Source organism: Acinonyx jubatus, chromosome C1, assembly GCF_027475565.1.
Source record: "Acinonyx jubatus isolate Ajub_Pintada_27869175 chromosome C1, VMU_Ajub_asm_v1.0, whole genome shotgun sequence".
NCBI lineage: Eukaryota > Metazoa > Chordata > Mammalia > Carnivora > Felidae > Acinonyx > Acinonyx jubatus.
The window spans coordinates 17,732,824-17,757,254 of NC_069381.1; the positions used below are offsets into that span (position 1 = coordinate 17,732,824).

The window sequence follows — 24,431 nt, forward strand, 5'->3', positions numbered from 1 at the left end:
TATCTCTGGGTGGGAGTAGAATTAGAGGTGATTCTTATTCTCTTTCCTTTGCTTATCTGCACTTCCTAAAGTGCTTATAGGCAAGATATTTTTTTTTTTTATATTAAGGAAAAGAAAGGCTACTGAGCAAAACAAAAAGACATTAAAGAAATGCGTTGAGCTAGGCTGTACCCACCTTCTGCAATTCCCTTTCCTCTCTCTTGGCCAGACTCCCTCTTCTTCAAAGCCAGCTGGGATGGTTTCCTTTCCTGCAAGATGCTCTTGACAAGTTTAGCCCCCAGCAGGTTCACTTTAAAAAAAAAAAAATTATTTATTTATTTGAAGAGAGAGAGAGGGAGGAGCAGAGAGAGAGAGAGAGAGAGAGAGAGAGAGAGAATCCCAAGCGCAGAGCGTGACATGGGGCTCGAACCCATAAACTGTGATATTATGACCAGAACCGAAGTCACGAGTCAGATGCTTAACCGACTGAGCCACCCAGGCACCCCAACCACAGGCTCACTTTAAAGGTCCCTTTAGGGCTCTGATTCTGCACATTGGCATTGTCCAGTGTTATTCTTCAGGTGTGCTCCTGTTTAAGACTGGAAAGGACAAGGGGCACCTGGGTGGCTCAGTTGGTCAAATGTCAGACTTTGGTCACAATCTCATGGTTCATGGGCTTGAGTCCCATGTCGGGCTCTGTGCTGACAGCTCAGAGCCTGGAGCCTGCTTTGGATTCTGTGTCTCCCTCTCTCCCTGCCCCTCCCCTGCTCATGCTCTCTCTCTCAAAAAAGAATAAACATTAAAAAAAAAAAAAAAGACTGGAAAGGACAACTCAGGTCAGGGCAAGGTGAGACATTAGCACCATCTTTGAAAAACCCTAACTGTAACCCTAACCCTAACCTGTTGCGTGAATAAGAGTCTCCTTTTATGTAACAGGAAAACGGGGGTGGGGAGGGGAAGTGGGAACACATATTAAGGAGACAAATTCTTTTGATTTAAGGAAATAGCTTTCAGTACGGTGGTGTGGCTGATTTTAGGATGGGCTGCTCTTGGTTGCTGGCGGTATTCAGTGAATGGCTGTGACCACTGGTAGATATTTCATAATAATTCCATTCTTTGGTCTTTAAAATTCAATGGCTCTTGTCTTCCCAGTGAGGGAGAAAACCTTCTGAATGCAAAGAGATCTTCCACGTGGCTGAGTATAGAGCAACTATCCAACATTAAATTGGCCTTTAAAAAAAAAAAAAATTAATGGGGCGCCTGGGTGGCTCAGTTGGTTGAGCGGCCGACTTCGGCTCAGGTCATGATCTCGCGGTCCGTGAGTTCCAGCCCCGCGTCGGGCTCTGTGCTGACAGCTCGGAGCCTGGAGCCTGTTTCAGATTCTGTGTCTCCTTCTCTCTCTGACCCTCCCCCATTCATGCTCTGTCTCTCTCTGTCCCAAAAATAAATAAACTTAAAATAAAAAAAAAAAATTAATGTTTATTTATTTTTGAGAGAGAGAGAGAGAGAGAGAGAGAGAGAGAGTGCCAGGGAGGGGCAGAGAAAGAGGGAGACACAGAATCTAAAGCAGACTCCAGGCACTGAGTTGTCAGCACAGAACCCGATGCGGGCCTTGAACCCACGAACCATGAGACCCTGACCTGAGCCGACGTCGGACACTTAACCAACTGAGCCACCCAGGCGCCCCTAAATTGACCTTTATAGCAGCAGATTCACCCTGCTGGTTCTCTCTGGTTCAGCTTGCCAGAAAAACGCATTCGTTTGCTTTCTAATAAATTTCTCCAATGCACCTTGCATCGTCTTGCCTCTGAGCCTTTATCCAAGCTGTGCTGCTGCCTGGAATACACTTCCCACCCGCCTTTTTTCCTAATTCTGGCTCATTCTTCAGACCTCTTCTCAAATTCTCTTCCTCCAGGAAGCCTTCCCTGTGTGAGCCTCTCACCAGGTTGGGTTAGGAGCCCCAGTTGTGTTCCCCTGGCCTCCTGAATCTCACCCGTCCTCATGTATATCACACTGTAGGATTAGTTTCCTGCTGTTGCCAACCGTGGGGACAAAAGGTGTAATTTGCTCCCCTTGATCTCTCAGTGGATCAGCCGAGAGGAAATAGCCGGTAATATTTTCTCAATGAAAAAAAAAAAAAGCACATCTTAAAATGACAAATACTCAGGAATGTGAAGTGCCTGCTTCCGTGCTTCTTCCCTTCTTCCCTTCCCTTCCCTTCTTTCAACACCCAGGGATGCCGGAACCAGTTCTGCAGAAGCAAGAGCATCAGAGGGCAGAGGGCTGGGGGAGGGGGGAGTGCTGTTCCCTTGGTTGATGACTCAGCAGTCAGAGAGCCTGAAGGGGGTCCCTGATCCTTCATGGCGGGGAAGAACGAGGTAGGTGCAAAGCCCTGGTGACCTACCCCCAAGCCTCTTCTTAGAGAAAAGCCTGAGAATCAGACTCACTTTGCAGTCCGTGGCTCCAAGTCTCAGCTGTGTCGACTGGGGACATTGACTTAGTGTCCCAGGTCGGGAGCCTGGGTCTGGTCCCAACCTTGCGCCTGACTCTAGGTGACCTTAGTGGGCCTTGTCCCCTCTCTGGGCCTCAGTTTCTCTGTCAGTGAGGAGGCTTGGCCCAGAAGGCCTCTAAGAGCTCTTGGAATTTGAATGGCCCCCGTTTCTATGTCATTAAGGGGTTGGAAACCCAAGAATTCCATTCATGGCTACTGCCAGTGACACACGCACACATTCAGCCCAGTGTTTATTGACTCTCCTTATAATTTCAGCTGTCTCTCGGGGTGAGGAATTCTAAAAGCTCATTACCTGCTTAGAAGACCATGCTTCTGCATAAAAACAAGATCTGTGTAAAAGACCTCTCTGACCTCAGCCGTAGCAATCTCTTACTCGACACATCCCCAAAGGCAAGGGAATTAAAAGCAAAAATGAATTACTGGGACCTTATGAAGATAAAAAGCTTCTGCACAGCAAAGGAAACAACCAACAAAACTAAAAGGCAACCAACGGAATGGGAAAAGATATTTGCAAATGACATATCGGACAAAGGGCTAGTATCCAAAATCTATAAAGAGCTCACCAAACTCCACACCCGAAAAACAAACAACCCAGTGAAGAAATGGGCAGAAAACATGCATAGACACTTCTCTAAAGAAGACATCCGGATGGCCAACAGGCACATGAAAAGATGCTCAACGTCGCTCCTCGTCAGGGAAATACAAATCAAAACCACACTCAGATATCAGCTCACGCCAGTCAGAGTGGCCAAAATGAACAAATCAGGAGACTATAGATGCTGGCGAGGATGTGGAGAAACGGGAACCCTCTTGCACTGTTGGTGGGAATGCAAACTGGTGCAGCCACTCTGGAAAACAGTGTGGAGGTTCCTCAGAAAATTAAAAACAGACCTACCCTATGACCCAGCAATAGCACTGCTAGGAATTTACCCAAGGGATACAGGAGTGCTGATGCATAGGGGCACTTGTACCCCAATGTTTATAGCAGCACTCTCAACAATAGCCAAATTATGGAAAGAGCCTAAATGTCCATCAACTGATGAATGGATAAAGAAATTGTGGTTTATATACACAATGGAGTACTACGTGGCAATGAGAAAGAATGAAACATGGCCCTTTGTAGCAACGTGGATGGAACTGGAAAGTGTGATGCTAAGTGAAATAAGCCATACAGAGAAAGACAGATACCATATGTGTTCACTCTCATGTGGATCCTGAGAAACTTAACAGAAACCCATGGGGGAGGGGAAGGAAAAAAAAAAAAGAGGTTAGAGTGGGAGAGAGCCAAAGCATAAGAGACTCTTAAAAACTGAGAACAAACTGAGGGTTGATGGGGGGTGGGAGGGAGGGGAGGGTGGGTGATGGGTATTGAGGAGGGCACCTTTTGGGATGAGCACTGGGTGTTGTATGGAAACCAATTTGACAATAAATTTCATATATTGGAAAAAAAAACTCGTAGTATTGTACACTTTAACAAGTGAATTTTACTAATGTAGATTATAATGTAATAAAGCTGACTGAAAAAAATTAAAAAAAAAAATAAGATCTGTGTCTCAAGCTAGAACTGGGGGACCAGTTTCACACACGCCGTGGCAGCCAGGAAGTGAACAGAATGTGGGCTTTGGGCAGACAGACCCCAGTTCCAATCGCAGCTCTGAACCTGAGGTGTGCAGGTAGGTCTGTAGACCGTTTCTGAGGAGGGGCTCTCACGTGTCTCCTCTGTTGCAGAAAGAGGAACCAAAGACCAAGGGAAGTCCTTTAAAAACCTTTACAAAAACCTGGACCCCTGGGTGTGTGGGCATGGGGATGGCTGCAGTGATACACATTCCCTCAGGGTCTGAGTTGCCCATAGCTGGGCCCCGGGGATGGACGGGAGCCAGGGTTTATAACTTCTCATCTCGGCAGCTCACCTGGATGCCTCATTCTTGTTTCTTCTGCACACGGTGCTTTCCTGCTCCTTGGAGAGGGAAACAGGGCCATCGCAGGTTGGAATTTACATGTTCTACACCCAGGCAGCCCAGACTTCTGAATTCCCCGGAAAGGGACTTGTTGGATCAGCTCAGCGTGGGTCTAGCACCTGCCCTGGCACTGGTAAATGGTGACAATCTGCAGGTACCGTGCTCGCCAGTTACCAAGTGGCCTTGGGACAGTCACTGGAAGCTGGGAGCTTCTCCTCGGCAGAGATCTACTGGAATGAGTTCGGGTTTGCAAGGCCAGCCACAGAGGATGTTCTGTATCCTTCCACGGACCACTGTTGCAATAGGGTGTGATGTCAGGGTGGTGGACACAGCTTGGGCCTGACTGTAGCTAGCGGTGTGAGTGTCCCGCCCCTGCCCCACGGCATTCACCTTTCTCATGCACTCAGCTTGATGGCTTCCAACTGCACATGTCTATGACTTGTGGGAGAGAGTGGCCCTCTGTATAGGGTTGATGGGCATGGTGAATACATTCCCAGGTCCTGCTCCTGCAGAACAAATCTGCAGAGTTCCATACTGAACTCCCAAAGCCCTCCAGGGGGACTGAGTCCCAACTGCCCAGAACAGTGACCTATCTGGTTATGTACCTGAACAGGCTGCTTTCCTTCCCTGCCTGGCTTCCCACTCCCCTCTTGGTGCTTTCTGGAATCCCAGAACTGCCTCTTATTCCCAAATTCCAGTGTCTGGGGCAGCTGCTGGGGACCCCAACCCAAGATCCTTGTGGGATGAGTGGTGAGGACCCTTTGAGAAATAATAGCAGTACATCTCCATTCAATCCAGCCATTTTCTCTAAAAACAGTAGATACCAAAGACCATTAGGGGATTATTTAAATGTGATATAAACCTAGAACATCAGAAATAGATACAAACACCTAGGTCCAATACATAATCTCAGTGCGCTAAAAATGTTGGGGCACCTGGGCGGCTCAGTTAAGCATGCAATCCTTGATTTTGGCTCCGGTCACGATCCCAGGGTCTTGGCATGGAGCCCTGCGTCAGACTCTCTGTTAAGCAGGGAGCCTGCTTAAGATTCTCCCTCTCCCTCTGCCCCTCTCCCCTGCTTGCACTCTCTCTCTCTCTCTCTTCCAAATACAATTTTAAACAATTATTTAACAAATTTTTATTCGCTTAAAAAAATAAAGAATTACAATGTGGCTTTAGCATAAGGCGTCTCCCCCATAACCTTCAACCGAGGCCGCGGCCCCGGGGCTCACTCTATGCACTGCCCGGCCGCCCTGTTCATGAGGGCTCTGTAAACAGTTGAGTGCTGAGCATGCCCAACAAATTATTATACTGAACATCATGCTCTCTCCTAACGCTTCCTACGGCTTTTTGTTGATGACTTAATGACTCTAAAAGAGCTGGCATTGAGAATTACTAAAAAAGCTCGGCCTATCTCAGAAATGAAACTCGGAAAACAATGCTTGAAAAAATAACAAGGCTTAAAAACACACGCGCGCACACACACAACAGCAAGGTTAAAGGAAAGGGATCGAATGGTTCCTTCTCAGAAGCCCAAGGCAATACTGATGATGGCTTTTGGTTTTTTGAAGTTACCTCCATGAAGCAGCTGGGTCTCAGAAAGAACGTCAGTTAGCAACCGTCTGGGCATTTTCCTGAAGACTTGGCCCTGAGCCACAGCCTTCCCTAGCTCTGTGGCTTTCAGTGTGTTTTCCCTCCTCTGTGCTCAGGGATGTGGACAAGCCCTAACTCCTGCAGAAATGCATACGTGTGGGTGCGTGCATGTGCACGTATGTGGGAGCCCCAGCAGTGGTGAAGGCCTCTTGCCAGTTCAGTGCCCCTCGGAAATCCTTGCTGAGACTGACGTGGCCAAGGGCACAGGGGTTGGCCTAGCTGGCCAGAGACCAAAGAGCTCATCTATAGTAAGAGCACATTTCTTTGTTTGAAACAAAAGACAGGTATTCAATCAAACAAGCAGTGTGCTAACTTTTTCTTTAGCAGGGGAACCCCCTCCCCACCGAGCACAGCCTCTCACGGAAGGCCATGGGGTGGAGCGGGACACTGGGAGACTGCTCTGGCTGTCGTGGGGGTCCAGTAGTCCCTGGCAGCCTCCGCCCATGAAACCCAAGACTGTTTGGAAGCGTGGTTGGAGAACCCCTAGACCAGATTCCCTTTTCCGGATCCTTCATTTAATGTCGTGCCTTCTTGTTGCCTTCAGAACAACAAGCTTGTGTGGGTGGAATGGCTACAAAGATGCTTTTTTCACAGACGTCCAAACGTAAGTTCTGGCTACACGGCAGGGCCCAGGTCTCGGAGCCACGATTGTCGGGATGCTCAGCCACAAAATGACAAAAAGCTTGGTCCCTATAGGCGAACGCTCAGCTATGCTCGCCCGTACCCTGGTGGGTATAGGTTAACAAGGCAGTTGTTTGAGAACACCCGTCGCTACCCCCCGGGGAAGGCTAGTCACCTTGTAGGAGGGCTGACAACACTGACTCCATCTTTGGCTCTCCATCTTGTTCATGTCTGCTCCACGACCTTCCTCAGGACTATGTGTCCCGGGCCCTCGGAGATTAATAGATATATCTTAGAAATGCCCACCAAGGCCGGGATGGGGGGCGGCTTGTTTTAGCCTCCCACGAATCCGTTAGAGAGAACATAGTCTTTCTCTTTCCTGATGCACAGGATCTAGTTAAAGGCTAGCTGTCAACCAGGGGCACGCAAGCCCTTTGAGGTGCAGGCGAACCCTCTGATCTCACTACAACGCCCTTCTGAGTGTCCCCTGGCCCCTTCAAACCTGCAAGCTGAGGTCTGGATTTTGCAGAGAATCCCGATGCAGCTGCGTGGCTTATCCTCCCCCCAACAACGCCCCCTCCCCCCGCCACACCCCATCAGTAAATTACCCTGAACAAAACTCTGTGAAAACTGCACGGAGTCGCCTGCTGCGTTTCCTGGCCTCAAAGCGCCATCTCGGTTTGGGGGATACTTTACCGTCTCTCTGCCACCTTCTAACATACCTGCTTCCAGGAGACACCGAGTCTCATAATTGGAAGGGAAAATGGGACTTCTTTATAACCAGAGGTCTAAAGTGCGGTCTAAAACAGGGATCACAGACCCAGGAGTCCAGTTCTCTGACGGGTCGTTACCCCACCCCCAACAAATCAGACCCCTTGGAGGGTGGATCCCTTGGTTCTTTCTTTTCTGGGAAAGGGGAGAGCGATCCGGGTCCTTGTTGGCTGGGCTCGGACTTCTGAGAGTGAGGTTTCCTGACCAGGAGGAGAGAGGAAGTGAAGGTGGAGGGCAGGAGGTAGACGAAGGGGAGACCAGAGAAAAGTGAATGCTGCTAGTCAAAGTCACGTGACTGGTAAATGGCACGGCTGGGATTTGAAGCCAGGTCTGTCTGATAATAAAAGCTGCGGAGGGGCGCCCGGTTGGCTTCGTTGGTTAAGCGTCCGACTCTTGATTTGAGCTCAGGTCATGATCTCACAGCTCGTGAGTGTGAGCCCCGGGTCAGACTCTGTGCTGACCGCACAGAACCTGCTTGGGATTCTCTCTCTCCCTCTCTCTTTGCCCCTCCACTGCTCATGCTCTCTCTCTCTCTCTCAAAAAAAAAAAAAAAAAAAAAAAAAAAAAAAGCTGTGTTAATTCTGTAAGTCAGAGACTATCCCCTGCTTACTGGGTTTTGAGGCCCACGCTAGAGGACGCATGAACCAGGAGGCTGAGACTCAGGGGAGGCGGGAGCTCAGCAGGTGCCGGAGAAAGGTATGACACTCATAAAGATGTGCTCCAAACCTCCCTCCCCCCAGATCCAGATGGTCCCTTGTGGTATCAGCCCTTGGTTGTCTACTGTGACCTGACCTTTGACATTGTCCAGAGATGCTTTCTCTAACTGCCCCGTCACCCCAAAGGCAGTGGGGTGATGTGACAGCCAGTCAGCCTCTGACCTCGGCCCATTCTTGTCCTCACCCTTCTTAGAGCTCGGCCAGAAGCCGGCGAGTCAAAGGATGGGGTGGCTGCTGCGGCTGGGGTTTCTAAAGTGCCGTAAGAGCCCTCTATGGACTCAGGCAGGATGCGCCCAGGCTCTCAAGTCCAGGTGGCGTCTTGGGTCCTTGGAAAGCTTAGACTTGGAGGGATGCTGAAGAAAGCTTACCTGGCCATGTAATGCCCTAGTGTCCCGCCTCTGACTTCAGCCTTCTGGAGGCTCTCAGCCCTCCAGTCGCCAGTAACGTCACCCTCGATTTCTGATTCCCTCTCCCCTCCTCCTCCTTCTTCTTCCCCCTCCTCCTCCTCTTCCTCCTCAGGGCTGCTGTCCCAGCAAAAGGTCAGTGTGTGAAGAGAAACTGGGGGCTCCCCAGGGACCAGATTCAGCCCTGGTGATGAAAAGCAGCTGGTCCAGGAGGAAAGGTTGTCTTTCAGGGGATCTTCCAGGAAACTCAGGTCCTGGGAGAATTCGTGGAGGAGGAGAGGCTCCTGACACCCATCCCCACCTGGCCCTTGGCCCGGTCCCTTCTTGGCTAAACAACAAGACTCAGGCTCATCCCGGGGAGAGGAGCCCCCGGTGCTGGCCCCGCTTCTGTCTGAAGCATCCACAGCCGAGGAGCCTTCGGCCTGGCTGGGAGGAGTCCAGGTGCCCCCCACCTCCGAGTGCCCCAGGGTCCGGTGGTTCTGCCCCAGGAAGGGCGGTGGTTCAATGTAGGGCTGGAAGCTGACACCGTCATCTGTGTCCTCCTCATCGTCCTTCTCCTCCTCAGCACTGTCCTCCTCTGATCCTGCCTGGACGGTGGCTGGGGTCCTGACACTAGGGCTCGGCCTGACCCTTCTGGTCAGTTCCTTTTGGGGACAGAAGATCAAGGCATCTGGGGACTCAGGGCCACAGGGCTGAAAGGTTGCCACGGGGCGTCTGTGTCCAGTAAAGTCCTGATTTGGGGAGGGGAGAAAAGAAGGGAAAATTTAGGCTTTCCTGAAGCCTGGGTCCCCCCGGAAACAGACCCCGAGACAAAGATTCAAATGTAAATAGTTCTTTTGGGAAGTGATCCCAGGAAACACTAGCAAGGGAGTAGGAAATTTCAGTAGGGCTGGGGAGAGCCGCCCATAAGAGGGTATCATCAGGCAAGTTACCCCTGGGGTAACTGAGCTGGGGGCTCAGGGCACCATCGGGTGAGGGGCGGGGCGGGGTGCAGAAATGTCTAACACAGACGTTGTCATTCAGTTGGGATTTCCCTGCGGGTCCCAGCGCCAGGGACTTTGAAACCACTCCTGTGTGGCCAAGACACTCAGAATCCATCCTCAAAGCCATCCTGACCCAAGTGCCCACCACACCTCACCTATGGCCCAGCCACCCTCAGCAGACCCTCATTTGAACAAATTGGACCCATCTGACCTCTCCAGGCATCCCCCCTGCCCCAACTGGCCCACAGCCTTAAGGAAGTGAGGCAGCAGGCAAGGGAGGGGATCCCAGGGTCAGCCAAGGCAAGACTCACCCTTGGTTAAACCGTGAACTAAGTGTTGGGACCCTTCTAAGATTTCCCCTTTTGATACCACCCTCTCCCCTTCCCCCTTCTGGGCATCTCTCCTGAGTCCCAAGGCTGGTGGCCCTGCTCTCAGTACCTGACAAACCTGATGAAGTTATTTCACTATGGAGACTGAAGGCACTGCTCCCTCCCATTTGAATTTTGGCGAAATTCAATTCAAATTGAATATTTGCCATTTGAATTTGGCGCCAAAGGAATGAATTACTAATGGTGGAAATTTAAACACAAAGACAGGAGATGTTCGCGGTGTGGACTATCTTGATAGTCTGGTCTGTCCGTCTGACCTATGGTCTAAGTCCAGCCCCATTTCCTTACTCTTAAACAAACCTCCCCCTCTGTTGCACATGCCCAGATTTGCCATACCAGGGCCCATGGCATCTTTGCCTGCTGAAACCAGGGGTTGTCTGTGAACCTCCTCCAGATCACATGGCCTATGGCAATGACCAACAGCAGTGGAAGCAGAAGCAGCAGCAACCCCAGGAATACCCAGTTGGCTCCTAAGGAAGGAAGAACAAGAACCACAGAAACAATGACCATGGCTGTCATCTATCAAGTGCACCTGTGCAGCGGGCCTTGCATACATTATCCCACGTGATCCTCATAAGAATATACCGACCCTACAGATTATGGAAGCCAAGATTCAGAGAGGTTATGTAAGCTACCCAAAGACACACAGCGGGTATGGTGAAGCTGCGATTTTAATTGAGGTGACTCTATCTCTAGACCCATGCTCTTGACCACCTTATGATAAAGATAGTCTGTCCCGGGGTGGGGGGGTGGGGTGGGAAACCTCACTTCTGTACCACTTTGCACTCACCTGGGGCCCCCAGGAAGAAGCAGGTAGGCTTAGAGAACCCACTGTACTTAGGATCACCAAAGGTGTAGATGGTTCTGGCACTGAGGCAGTAGGGTCCACTGGTGTCTGGCTGCAGGGGGATCTGGACTGGCTGGCCACGGGGAGTGGCTGGAAATCGTGTCTGTTCAGAGAGAGAACAGGGGTGGGCAGACCTGCTGTGGGGATGGGCTCTGCACAACCGGGACAGGGTGGGGCTGGCAAGATACTGCCGTGCACATCTTTCCCTGCGTTCAAGTTTAAGCATTAAGGGAGCACCTCCCAGCATCATCTGGCTTCTTTTCCACCGAGTCCTGAGGTACAGATGGTCTGAGCTCAGAAGCAGCCCTGCCACTCAAGGTGCCCCTTGTGTGCCACCCCCCAGGGCCTGCGGGTCCCTCTTTGAAGGGCAGATTCCGCAGGCTGCCTGCGCTCGGAGCCTCACGGTGTATTTGGGGGTAGGGAGCATGATTCAGCCATCACAGACCCGGAAAACGCTAGGCCTTCCCTGCCCAGTCTGGTGTGGGTCACATGTGGTGACTAGCACTTGAAGTGTGACTCGTCCAAACTGAGATGCGCTCCAACTATAAAATACACACGGGCTTCCAAAGACTGGGTGCAGGGCGCCTGGGTGGCTCAGTCGGTTTAGCATCTGACTTCGGCTCAGGTCATGATCTCACGGCTCGTGAGTTTGAGCCCCACGTCGGGCTCTGTGCTGACAGCCCGGAGCCTGGAGTCCGCTTCAGATGCTGTGTCTCCTTCTGTCTCTGCCCCTCCTCTACTCACATTGTGTCTCTCTGTCTCTCTGTCTCTCTCTGTCTCTCTCTCAAAAATAAACCTTAAAAAAACCTCAAAGACTAGGTGCAAAAAGTATGTAAAACATGCCAACAGTTTTCACATTATTTACATGTTGAAATGATAACATTTTATGGGATGAGATAAGTTATTAAAATGAAATGAACTTGGTTTTCTTCATTTAATGAGGAACATTTAAAATGACACATGTGGTTCACATTATATTTTTTAAATTGTTTAAAATTTTATTTGTTTATTTGTTTGTTTGTTTATTTATTTATTTATTTATTTATTGAGAGAGAAAGAAGGCAGAAGTGAGCAAGGGGCAGAGAGAGAGAGAGAGAGAGAGAGAGAGAGAGAAGTGGGACTTGTGCTCACCCGATGTGGGACTTGAACTCATGAACCGCGAGATCATGACCTGAGCGAAAGTCAGACACTTAACAACTGAGTCACCCGGGCACCCACTCACATTCTACCTCTATTGGACGGGGGTGGTCTAGAATGTTTGAGTTGTTCTTGAAGAAAAAAAAAAATTTTAATCTTTGTTTATTTTTGAGAGAGAGAGAGAGAGCGCGCGCGCGCGCGCAAGTGGGGGAGGGTCATATGCAGAGTGTCAGGAGTGTGAATGCTGGTTCAGCAAGACAGAAAGAACAAAAACAGGGGACAGTAAACTACACGGGTCAAATGTGGCTTGCCACCATTTTTGTACACGGCGTTTTCCTAGAACACAGCTATGCCCATTTATAGACCTAGTGTCTATGGCTCCTTCTGTGCAGTAGACATGGAGTTGACTAGCTGTGAAAGCCCACATGACTCTCAAATTCAAAAACATTTGCTATCTGGCTCTTGACGGGAAAAGTTGGCCGACCTCTGCCATCAATAAACATGTGCAGACAGGCACATGTTCGTATGTGAGAAACGAGTCTGGAGCTGGGTATTTGTGGTAGTCTCTGGGTACTTTTAGTTTTCTTCCTAGAGCGTATCTGTACTTTCTGATTTTTTGGTAATGAATCCAGGGGCTTGGCAAGCAGGCTTCCTAGTGCCTCTCATGCTTCCATCAGATATCATTGGGAAAAAAGGATTTCACAATTAAAAATGAAATATATATATGTATATTGGGTAGAAAAACTGTGCTGTTACCACCTATAATGCGAAGGGGCAGGATACCCTGTACTTGGCCTCTTAGGGGGAAAAGGGCAGGGGTGGGCTGCAGGCCAATCGTGCTGCACAGAGTCAGGGAGTGACTGCCAGGGGTGGGGGTATGCGGGGAAGGCTTCCTGGAGTTGGTGTGCAGAAAGCAGGCAGGGAGGGTGAGAGGCACTGGGTTTTGGTGGGGCGGTAGGGGCCGGGGCCGGGGGGGGGGTGGTTTCCAGCCAGAGGACAGGAAAGAGGCTTCCTACCTTATTCTTTGTTCCCTCCTTCCAGAAATCCACCTCGTACTTCAGATCCGGTGGGGGCATGCAGTGTGGCAGCTGATATGTGGCATTGATGCTCAGGATCTCCTCCTTCCGGGTGACTACCAGGACGGGTGGGGCTGGCTCCACTGGCAGAAATAGAACCGGACCTGTCAGCATCTATCCCCCTGTCCCCAGGCAGGTCTGCTCCCCCACCCTCCAACCCCCCGCTCCCCCAAGCCCCGCCCCCAGCCCAGAGACCGCTCCTAGAAGGGGAAAAATGGCTCTAGTGTTTGCATCAAGAGCCTTCAAGCCATTTGGTTGAAGTCTTGCAGTGACCTTGGAAGGGAGCTACCACTATTCCCATCTTACAGAAGAGGCAAACTGAGGCTCGGAGAGGTCAAATGAACAGGCCAAGCTCACAGCTAACCTGCCTTTCCTCATGCTGTCCCTTGCACCTGGGCGCCCTTCCCGTATCGCTGGGCTGTCAGAATCTTGCCCACTTGGTGCCATATCACCACAGAGCAGCTGCAAACAACACACACGCATTATCTCGGTTCTGTGGGTCCGAGTCCAGTGGACTCCGATTACATATTAAGCCCTGGGCAGGGAGCTGGAGGGAACGGGGATCTTGACCTCCAGGAGCTGGAGGAAATTCAGGGGAAATGAAGTATGCAAACTACCGAAACTCAAGCGAGAAAATGACCAGGGCCACAGCCAAGGGCAGGAAGAGGCAGGAAAGGTCATTCCGGCATGGAGTGTGCTACGGGAGAATCAGGAGAGCTTTAGGGAGGCGGAGGCAAAGCCAACATTAATACTACTTACAAAAGTAACCTCCTCGACGCCTCTTTCCTTCTAATCTCTTATTCCTGTCCATCCTGTCCGTCCGTCCATCCACCTGTTCATCCTTCGCTCTTCCAGCCTGTCTGCCCGCTCGCCTTCCCACCCTTCCTTCCTTCCTTCCTCTTCCTTTATACTGTCTTCCTGCCTTCAGTCTAGCCCACCACCTGCTCTCCTGCCATTCAGCCTCCCCATCCATCCATTCTTCTTCACTTTCCATACATCTTTCCTTCTTGTCTGTCCCCCCTCCCTTGTTCCCCTTTCCTCCTGTCCTTCCGTCCCTTCCCAGGCAGCCAGTCAACCTTCTATTTGCTTCCATCTAGCCCGTGACCCGTCCACCTGCCTTTCCTTCCTGTTCTCCATCTTTCCCATCCACACATACTTCCTTCCTGGTGAGCCATGTAGCCTTCTTCCTTCCCCTCCTCCACCGTGTCCTCTGCGCCCCCTCCATGCGTCCTTTCTTCTTACCCATCCGTCCTTCTACCCTTTTCATCCATCCACCCAGCCAGCTTGTACCCAAGTCAGTTCTTCTTCCTTCGTACTCTCCCTCCCTGCCACCCTTCATTCAAGCCCTTCCTCCTCTCCATCGGAGCCTTAATTTGCTCGCAAGTATTTTGAGAAGGCTGGGCAGCAAGTTACAGATCTCAGCTCCGTGAGGATATTGTCTGAGTATTTATCTTCTCCTTCTTACCACCCCGCCTCACTCTTGGTCTGGTTCAAATACCGTGTTCAAGACTAGAAAGACCCACATTCACATTCCACCTCCATCCCTTATTAACTGTGTGTCCTGGCAATTTCCTTAACTTCTGTGAATCTTACTTATTATTTTTTTTTAAATGGGGCAATGAAAATGAACCCCACAGGTCTGTCGTTAGGATTAGAAATAAAATATACTGGGAAGAGAAAAGTGCTCTTCTCACTGTTTGTTTGTTTTTATGACATGTATTTATTTATTTTTGAGAGACAGACCACGAACGGGGGAGGGGCAGAGAGACAGGGAGACACAGGATCCGAAACAGGCTCCAGGCTCTGAGCTGTCAGCACAGAGCCCATTGAGGGGCTCGAACCCGTGAACTGTGAGATCATGGCCTGAGCAGAGGTCGGACACTTTACTCGTTGAGCCACCCAGGCACCCCAACACTGGTGATTTCTGAATGTGGTACACATGGGGGATGATTTCCTCTCTATTTCTATTTTCTTTGCCCCCCCACCCCCAATTTCTACACTGTACAGGAGTTACTTTTGCAACTGGCATTTAAAAAAAATTGTTTCTTTTTTTTTTTCAACGTTTATTTTATTTTTTGGGACAGAGAGAGACAGAGCATGAACGGGGGAGGGGCAGAGAGAGAGGGAGACACAAAATCGGAAACAGGCTCCAGGCTCCGAGCCATCAGCCCAGAGCCTGACGCGGGGCTCGAACTCACGGACCACGAGATCGTGACCTGGCTGAAGTCGGACGCTTAACCGACTGCGTCACCCAGGCGCCCCTAAAAAAAATTGTTTCTTAAAGAGAACTTGAACATAAAAATAGCACCAAGCATATGCCGGCAGAACTCCCCTGACACCCTGCCACGATGCCAGGCTACGTGGGGCTGCCTCTGCTTTGCAGAAGTGGAGACAGTGGCTGGGACAGCAGGGCCTGGACAGGGAGCCTCCCACCTGGTCCCTTAGCCACAGACCTACCGTCAAAAAGGTAATCCAGGTACTTGGACTCCACCGGGGGGGACCTGGAGCCGGCAGAAACTGCCCACACACGCCCCTTGAACTTGTTGTACAGGTCTTGTTTCTCCAGGCACATCAGAGAACAGGCCAGCTCTTTGGTTCCCGCACACTGTTTCACTTTTCGCCACCGTCTGGGGGTCGGAGCGCTGAGGGAGGAGACGGGAGAGCGTGGGCTGCAGACTCAGCCTCTGGGGCCAGGGAGCTTGGAGAACACCGGCTCCCTTGTCCCTTCATCCGCCTGATCGTCCACCCGTCTGCCCTATCAGCCAGCCACGGGCTGGGACAGAATGAGAACAGTCCGGTTAGGAGCTCAGGCTCTAGAGAGAAGCACGCGGTGGGATCCCGGCTGCGTCCCTCACTAGCTCCGGGGCCCCCGGCAGGCCAGCCTCCCTCCTCCTCCTCCTCCTCCTCCTCCTCCTCCTCCTCCTCCTCCTGCCTCCCCAGGGCTGCATGGTGCCTGCCATCACTGGTACCAGCATCCACTGCCCACGTTCTTCTCCGCTCAGGCCTTGTGGGCCACCTGCTGTGTGCCAGGCATCGTGCTGGATGCTGCATGGCTGTCAGCGGGGACCCGCAGGCCTGTGATGCGCGTGTTCTGAGAACACGGGGGTCCAAAGAAGGGACCAGCACCCCGGGCATTATTCCTGGGGAACTGGCAATGCCGGGCAGGTCCTGCCCTCGGGAACGTGACGGGGAAGGGGTGAGAGACAATCATCACATCACTGAGGTAAATCCGGGAGCAGGTAGGTGCAGTGACAAGGGGGAATGGCATGGCAGGTGGTAGGGGGGAGGGGTCGGGGGGAACTCCTTTCCACAGGTGGCTCAGGAAAGGCCAGGAAGGTAATATTGAGGCCGCAATGGCAAAGCAGCCGGGTGAAGGCCTGGGGGAAGGAAGTGTCCAGAAAAAAGCAAGGAGGCCAGCGGGGCTCAAGGCCAGTGGGTGAGACGGGGAGAGGTGTGGGCACAGGGGTGGGTGGGAAGAGCAGGCAGGGCCTTTCCATCTTGCCAAGGAGCTTGGATTTTATTTCAAGTGTGCTAGGAAGCCACTGGAAAGTTCTGAACAGGGGGGGCTGAGGTGACCTAATTTCTGTTTTTGAGAGATCAACCTCTGGTTTATCAACCAGCTGGGAGGCCGCAGCAGCGGTCTAAGAGAAAACAGAGGTGAGGTGGCAGGAATGGGCTGGACTGGGGTTATATTTTGGAGGTAAGGCCAACAGGACTTGCTCGTGGACTGGATGTGGAACATGAGGCAGGGAGAAACCAGAGCGACTCCTGGGTTTGGGAACTGAACGACCCGTGAGTGGAGGAGGCTAGATGGGGGCAGCAGAGAGGACGGATTTTTGGAAAGAACTCCTGTTTTGTTTCTTGGTGGAGCTACAGTATATAAACGTTAACAATAAAATGAAACCTGGTCTAGTTATGTTCAATTTTTTTATGTGTATTTATTTTTTGAGAGAGAGAGAGAGAGAGAGAGAGAGAGACAGAGCACGAGTGGGGGAGGGGCAGAGAGAGAGAGAGGGAGACACAGAACCCAAAACAGGCCCCAGGCTCCGAGCTGCAGAGCCCGACGCGGGGCTCGAACCCATGAACCGTGAGATCATGACCTGAGCCGAAATCAAGAGTCAGACACTCCACCAACTGAATCACCCAGGCGCCCCTATATTAACATGAGACAAAATATAAACTTCAAAGTCCAAAGAAATACTAAAGGGAAAAAGAATCACCACATAATGAAAAATTATTCCGTTTACCGGGATGATATGAAAAACACTCTCCCTGGGGCGCCTGGGTGGCTCAGTCGGTTGAACGTCTGACTCTTGATCTCGGCTCAGGTCATGATCTCATGGGTCGTGGGACTGAGCCCCGTGTCTGGCTCCACGCTGAGCATGGAGGCTGCTTAAGGTTCTCTCCCTGCCCCTCCCCCACTCACACTTTGTCTCTCTCAAACTAAATAAATAAACATTAAAAAAAAATTCTCCCTGAGTATTATGCTAAGTGAAATAAGTCAGTCAGAGAAAGATCGATACCATATGTTTTCACTCACATGTGGATCCTGAGAAACTTAACAGAAGACCAGGGGGGAGGGGAAGGGGAAAAAAAAGTTACAAACAGAGAAGGAAGGAGGCAAACCATAAGAGACTCTTAAATACGGAGAACAAACTGAGGGTTGATGGGGGGCGAGGAAGTGGGGGATGGGCATCGAGGAGGGCACCTGTGGGGATGAGCACTGGGTGTTGGATGGACACCAATTTAACAATAAATTATATATTAAAAAAAAATTCTCCCTTATATGTGCCTGCTAAATAGATACACCCTCTAGACAGCAAAACCAGACAAAACTACAGGAAGAAACAGAAAAACCACAATTATAATAAGAAATGTTTAATATGCCTCACTCAGTAATTGAAGATTGGACAAGTAAAAACAATTATTAAATACGTAAAGCACAAAAAAAAAGAACAACGTGATTATCAAAGTTGGCTTAATGAACATAAATAGGACTGAAAAAATTGGTTGAGCCACACGTGAACCAACAGCAAATTATTATTTTTTAAAAATTTTTATTTATTTTTGAGACAGAGAGAGACAGAGCATGAGCAAGGGAGGGGGGGGTGGGGGAGACACAGAATCTGAAGCAGGCTCCAGGCTCCCAGCTGTCAGCAGAGAGCCTGATGCGGGGCTCGAACTCATGAACCATGAGATCATGACCTGAGCTGAAGTCAGACGCTCAGCCGACTGAGCCACCCAGGTGCCCCAAACCATCAGCAAATTATTAACCGAAATATTAATACATAGTCCTATTGGCTTAGGGCCCCACCCTTATGACCGCATTTGATCTTAATTTCTTCTTGAAAGGCCCTATCTCCACATACAATCACGTGGGGGGTTAGAGCTTCAGGCTATGAATATGAGGGTATACAATTCAGTCCGTAACAGAGCTATTATGAATTACAGTGCTATGAATGTTCATGTACAAGTCTTTGTATGGACATGTTTTCATTTCTTTTAAATAAAGCTTTAGGAGTAGAATCTGGGAGATTTGGTAACTGAAGGGGAAACTTGACAAGAAACTGTCAAGCTGATTTCCAAAGTGACTGTACATTCCCACCAACAATGCAGGAGAGTTCTAGTTCCTCCACAAGCTTGTCAACACTTAGTATTGTCAGTCCTTTTAATTTTAGCCATTCTAGTTGGTGTGTGGTTGCGTTTCATTGTAGCTTTAATTTGCCTTTCCCTAATGACTAAGGTTGTCGAACATCTTTTCATGTGTTTATTGGCCACTCCTTATTGGCCACTCGTGCACTTTTTTGTGAAATGATTATTCCAGTTTTTTTCAGGTGATTTGTCTTCTTATTGAGATGCAGGAGTTCTTTATCTATTTTGGATACTAGTCTTTTTCCAGTGTATATATTGTAAACATCTTTTTCTCAGTGGCTGGATTTTTTTCATTTTCCTTAAGCTTTTTTTTTTTTAAAGACTAAAAGTTTTAAATTTGATGAAATCCAGTTTATTAGATATTATGGACTAAATTGCATTCCCCCCCAATTCAAATGCCAAAGCCCTAACCCCCGATGACTGTATAGGCTTTTGGAGATGGGGACTTTAAAAAGGTGATTAAGGGACGCCTGGGTGGCTCAGTCAGTTGAGCGTCTGACTTTGGCTCAGGTCATGATCTCACAGTTTGTGAGTTTGAGCCCCGCATCGGGCTCTGTGCTGCCAGCTCAGAGCCTGGAGCCTGCTTCAGATTCTGTGTCTCCCTCTGTCTCTACCCCTCCTCCACTCGTTCACTCTCTCTCAAAAATAAGAAACATTAAAATTTTTTAAATAAAAAGATAATTAAGATTGAATGTGGTCATAAGGGTGGGACCCTAAACCAACCGGACTTAATAGTTAAAAAAATTTTTTTTTAATGTTTATTTATTTTTGAGAGAAAGACAGAGCATGAGTGGGGAGGAGCAGAGAGAGAGGGAGACACAGAATCCAAAACAGGCTCCAGGCTCTGAGCGGTCAGCACACAACCCGACGCGGGGCTCGAACTCACAAATCGCGAGATCATGACCTGAGCGGAAGTCAGATGTTTAACTGACTGAGCCACTCAGGCACCCTGGACTTATAGTCTTTAAAGAAGAGAAAAGGCTACCAGGCATACTCTCACACGGAGAAAAGGTCATGTGAGAACAGAGAGGAGGCGACCGTTTTCCACGGCCAAGGAGAGACGCTTCAGGAGAAAGCAAACCTGCTGATACCTCGATCTTGGACTTCCAGCCTCCAAAACTGAGAGAAAATAAATTTCTGTTGTTTAAACCACTCAGGCTATAGTATTTTGTCATGGTAGTCCTAGCAGACTAATACAGATTTTGGTACCAGAAATCAGGTGCTAATGTAAGAAATAGCTAGAAATGTGAAAGTGGCTTTGCCCCTGGGTTTGGGTAGAGGTGGGAAAGATTTTCAGGTGCGTGCTAGAAAATGCCTAGAGTGCCTTGAAGAGACCATTGGTAGGACTATGGAGCCAAAGGTGGTTCTGGGGAGAGCTCAGATGCAAAGGAGGAACGTCTTACTGGAAACTGGGGGAAAGGCGATCGTTGTTATAAAGTGGCAGAGACTTGGCTGAATTGTGTTTTGGTGTTTTGTGGGAAATAGAAGTTGAAAGTGATGAACTTAGATATTTAGCTGAGGAGATTTCTTTCTTTCTTTTTTTTTTTAGAGAGAGAATAAGTGGGGAAGGGGCAGAGGGAGGGAGAGAGAAAGAGAGAGAGGGAGAGAAGGGGGGGAGGGAGAGAGAGAGAGAGAGAGAGAGAGAGAGAGAGAGAGAATCTTAAGTAGGATCCACACTCAGTGCAGAGCCCAATGCAGATTCAATCTCACAACCCTGGGATCATGACCTGAGCAGAAATCAAGAGACAGATGCTCAACTGACTGAGACATCCAGGCGCCCCAGCTGAGGAGATTTCTAAGCAAAGTGTTGAAGATGTGGCCGGATTTCTCCTTACTGCTTATGGTAAACGGAGAGAGGAAGACAGGCACATAGAAGGGACTGTTAAGCAAAAAGAAACCAGAAGTAGAAAATTCTCAGCCTATGCATATGGCAAAAAATTACAAAGAATGTTCTAGAAGGAACACCATGGGTGTGGTTGAAAACTCATTTCATAAGGAGATCATGGATGGGGCTTGCTGATTTAATCACCCATCTCAGCAGAAGCCAGGAACAGAGGTGGAATTATAGTTATCTATCTACACATTTCACACTCAACCAAAAAAATCTAAAGCAATAGCTAAGTAGTGATCAGCACAGCTAACATACACATCATGTCCTTTAAAACCATTTTCTAGGGGTGCCTGGGTGGCTCAGTCGGTTAAGCATCCGACTTCGGCTCAGGTCATGCTCTCGCAGTCTGTGAGTTCGAGCCCCGCATCGGGCTCTGTGCTGACAGCTCAGAGCCTGGAGCCTGTTTCAGATTCTGTGTCTCCCTCTCTCTCTCTCACCCTCCCCTGTTCATGCTCTGTCTCTCTCTGTCTCAAAAATAAATAAAACGTTAAAAAAAAATTTAAAAAAAAAAACCATTTTCTACTAAGTGGACAAATGGCTGATTCTGGTTTTAGGTCAGGAATTGTGCAAATGATCCTGGAACATCTTGTTATAACAGCAATAATCAAAACTACCAGAGTCAAATTAAAAGGACTCTGGAGCCAACCTGAAAAGATGTTTTGCTGGCCAGAGATGGGACAATTCAAGTTTTCATGAGTAGACAGGTTGCAATGGATTGAAACCATCAGATATGTTTAAGCACTCGAGTTCATAACGATTAAAAAAAAAAATTGATCACCTTTGGGAGATGAAAAGGAATTCAATTCGTGATCTTGAAAACTTGAGGAAAAAAAAAAAAATGAAGGATATGTCCCATCTCGCCCATCTGAAGAGCACCACTGAATATCACATACTACAGGAGAGGAAGCATGTCTTTGTAAAATAATTCCAACTAATCCATGAAAAAAAAAATGATACAATTAGAATATCATCATTTTAGAATCCTCACAGGTGTTTAAAAGCGTCAAGGGGAAGGAAAACATCATAAAGTCCAGAGGATGGACTTTCAACCCTAATCAGTTTATTCTGGCTCCACTATTCCCAGCTATGGGGCTTTGAGCAAAATATCCTCTTGCAGAAGGCCTCGGCTGCTCCCTCCTCACAGGGCTGTGTGTCAGTAAAGACACTTAATGTGCCGACACAGTACATGTTAGGTGTTTTCGGCCTCCTGATATATTTCTGTACAGTTCTTTTTTTTTTTTTTTTTTTTTTAAGTTTACTTACTTATTTTGAGAGAGAGCGCACACGAGCAGGGGAGAGGCAGAGAGAGAGGGAGAGAGGATCCCAAGCAGGCTCTGCACTGCCAGCTCAGGGCCCAACGCAGGGCTCGAACTCACAGACCTGAGCCGAACTCATGACCTGAGCCGAAACCAAGAGTCGAATGCTTAAGTGACTGAGCCCCCCACGCGCCCCCGCCTTACAGTTCTTTTTTTTTGAAAGCTTGCTGGCCCGTGTGCCCTTTTGCAAGGCAGGCCCCCATCGCTCGTGTCTGGACGCTACAGAAGGAGGGACCATGACAGAACAGGAAGCGCACGAGCTTTGGGGTCGGAGGGACTTGGCTGTTCCTTCTGGCTCCATCCTTGGTTTCCTGGGGTAAGTCACAGCACCTCTCTGAGCTCAGGCTCCTCGCCTCTAAGATGCGGGAAATGCAGGCATGCCTGGGGATCCAGGGAGCAAAAAGTGAACTCCTCACGCGAGACCTTAGCGCTCAGCCTGGCACAGGCGGGTCCCGCGTCCACAGCGCTCACCTCCCCCTTCCTGCTTCCTCCTCCTCGCCAATCCTAGAGGAGTCCTCCTGCCTCTCTGCTTGTATCACCTTGCCCTCCTCAAGTGACCGCAAGGTTCTTGAGGAAAGAACCTCAAGTGACTCCCATCTGGGTGCAAAGATGGCAAATTTGCTTCCACTTTCAGATTCCTCTGGGTTGGCAGTGGCTGCCTTGGCTGCCTGGGCTGCCTGTTGGGCAGGACCTCAAGTCGCCGTAGGGGGAAGGTTGTGGAGCGACGCCTAACACAGGCTCTGCAGGAGATACGTGTGCCCTCCCTTGTCAGCTGGCACAACTCCAAGCACCTCCCCCAGGCCCTGGAGAATTCTACCACTGGGCCCTCGTAGCTCTCCTCAAGCCGTGTTCTGACTCTTCTCAGAGATCGTCCCCACCCCCTGCGGGCCCATCACCTGTGCCCTGTGCCCTAGTCGACATCATTCTCGCCGCCAGACCTTTATCTCATCCTCTCCAGGTAGCTGCCCATGCTATCTCCCCCGGGACACAGGGAACCGGGAAGACGGCCACACCCCGCAGCGGGCCCACACAAGCCCCTCCAGCCTCGGCCCACCTCCTCAGTCTCCCCGAACGCCAGACTGGAGGCTCCCCTCTACCTTTGGTAGGCCACAAAATAGGTCACGTTCTGGGAGTAGCCAGGCCCTGGGAGCCATGTCAGGTACACACTGAAGTTCCGGGAGAGCAGCGTCACGTTCTGAGGAGGAGCCAGATGGGGCCTCCCTGTGGGAGAGAAAGAGGTCCTGAAGCCTGGAGCTCCTGGCTGCTCTTGACGTGGGCCATTTGGAGCTGACCAGTGGCGGGCTGGGCAGTCAGGCGCTCACAGAGTTTGAGAACCAGGAGTCATCCGGGGTGGCTAGAGCACAGGGGGCATGGTGTCGGCTGGGAGCCCAGGGTCAGGATTCCAATCACGGCCTGGCCACGGACCGGCTGTATTGCAGGCCCTTCCCCTCCGTAGGCCTCAGTGGCCGCTCTGTCCTATGGACAGGAAGCTCCTGCCCCTTCTGGCACATGAGGGTTTCAGAAGCACACCCTCTGAAACCCCAGAAGCAGGACAGGAGCCACCTACTGGATTTCCTGGACTCCAGGAGGGAACAGGGTCTCAGGAGCAGGGGCTCAGCTCTGTTCGTAGCCATGTCCCCAGAGGCTGTCTGCAACGGTCCCGGGCTCAGAGTAGGTGCACAATAAATATTTGTTGACTGAATGACTACTGTGATCATTTGGACTAGTCCAAAGGCCGCCCAACGGGTCTCCCTGCTTCTAATCTTGCCCATTGTCCACAGAGCAAGCAGCAAGGGTTAAGATGAAAGTCAGATCATGTGGCGTTTCTGCTTTAAACCCTCAACTGGCTTTCACTTCATTCAAGGTTAAACCCAAAGTCTTTATAATCCTCCACAAGATTTACCTAATCCCAGCCACCGCTCTCCCCGTGCTCGCTGCTCTCCAGCCACACTGGCCTCTCTGCTGTTTCTGGAGCCTGCCAGGCACCCTCTTCCTCCAGGCCTTTCCACAAGCTGTTCCCTCCGCCTAGACTGTTCTCCCCCTGGATCCCTAGCAGGCTCGCTCCTTTGCTTCCTTCACATCTCTGCCCAGATGTCACTGTCCCAGTGACACTTTCCCCTACCACCCTTAACTGGCTTCTGCTTCCCCTCTTCGGCACCTCTTCTTCACTGCTAACCCTCATCTTCTGAAATATACACCTGATGACACCTCTTCCCAGTTCTACGCCCTTCCCTCACCCTTAGAAAAATGTCCACGCTCCTTAGTGAGGTACATGACCGGCCATCTTGTCAACCTCTCCCCAGTCGGCTCACTAGGCTCCAGCCAACCTTGTTTCTTGTCCTTCTCAAACTACTGCGTTCTCTTGGGTACCTCTGAACCCAGGGGTCTTCGACTGCCTGGTGTTTGTTCACCTTCTAATTTTTTTTCACCATCTAATCCTTTAAAGACTTGATTCCAAAGTCACTTCCCTCGGGGAGTCTTTCCTGATATCTCTAAGAAATGGTAGTGGTGACTGATGGTGGGACA

The 24,431-nt window shown here is 50.0% G+C and overlaps 1 protein-coding gene across 2 annotated transcripts; it reads right to left on the reverse strand.

Annotated features, from left to right (window-relative positions):
* Positions 1–8,024: 8,024 nt before the first annotated feature.
* IFNLR1 (interferon lambda receptor 1) lies at positions 8,025–23,430 on the reverse strand. Of its 2 annotated transcripts, none has more exons than XM_053208982.1 (7): positions 23,228–23,430; positions 23,003–23,146; positions 15,504–15,688; positions 12,987–13,129; positions 10,777–10,936; positions 10,323–10,456; positions 8,025–9,345 (listed from the first exon to the last, which is right to left on the reverse strand). In XM_053208982.1, exons 1-7 carry the CDS (start codon positions 23,248–23,250, stop codon positions 8,575–8,577), a joined length of 1,560 nt encoding a protein of 519 aa, XP_053064957.1. In that variant the 5' UTR covers positions 23,251–23,430; the 3' UTR covers positions 8,025–8,574. The 2 variants fall into 2 exon arrangements, with proteins under 2 accessions (XP_053064957.1, XP_053064959.1); XM_053208984.1 differs by having other exon boundaries at positions 8,026–9,345; positions 23,003–23,126.
* Positions 23,431–24,431: the final 1,001 nt, after the last annotated feature.

What these genes read in the sequence shown, in the direction of transcription:
- IFNLR1 (XM_053208982.1), bottom strand. Translation starts at nt 23,250, where the DNA reads ATGACTCCTGGTTCTCAAACTCT. An exon ending in TATTTTGTGGCCTACCAAAG is followed by an intron (nt 15,689 to 23,002) that starts GTAGAGGGGAGC and finishes CTCCTCCCTCAG; the next exon opens with CGCTCCGACCCCCAGACGGT. An exon ending in CCTGGATTACCTTTTTGACG is followed by an intron (nt 13,130 to 15,503) that starts GTAGGTCTGTGG and finishes TATTTCTGCCAG; the next exon opens with TGGAGCCAGCCCCACCCGTC.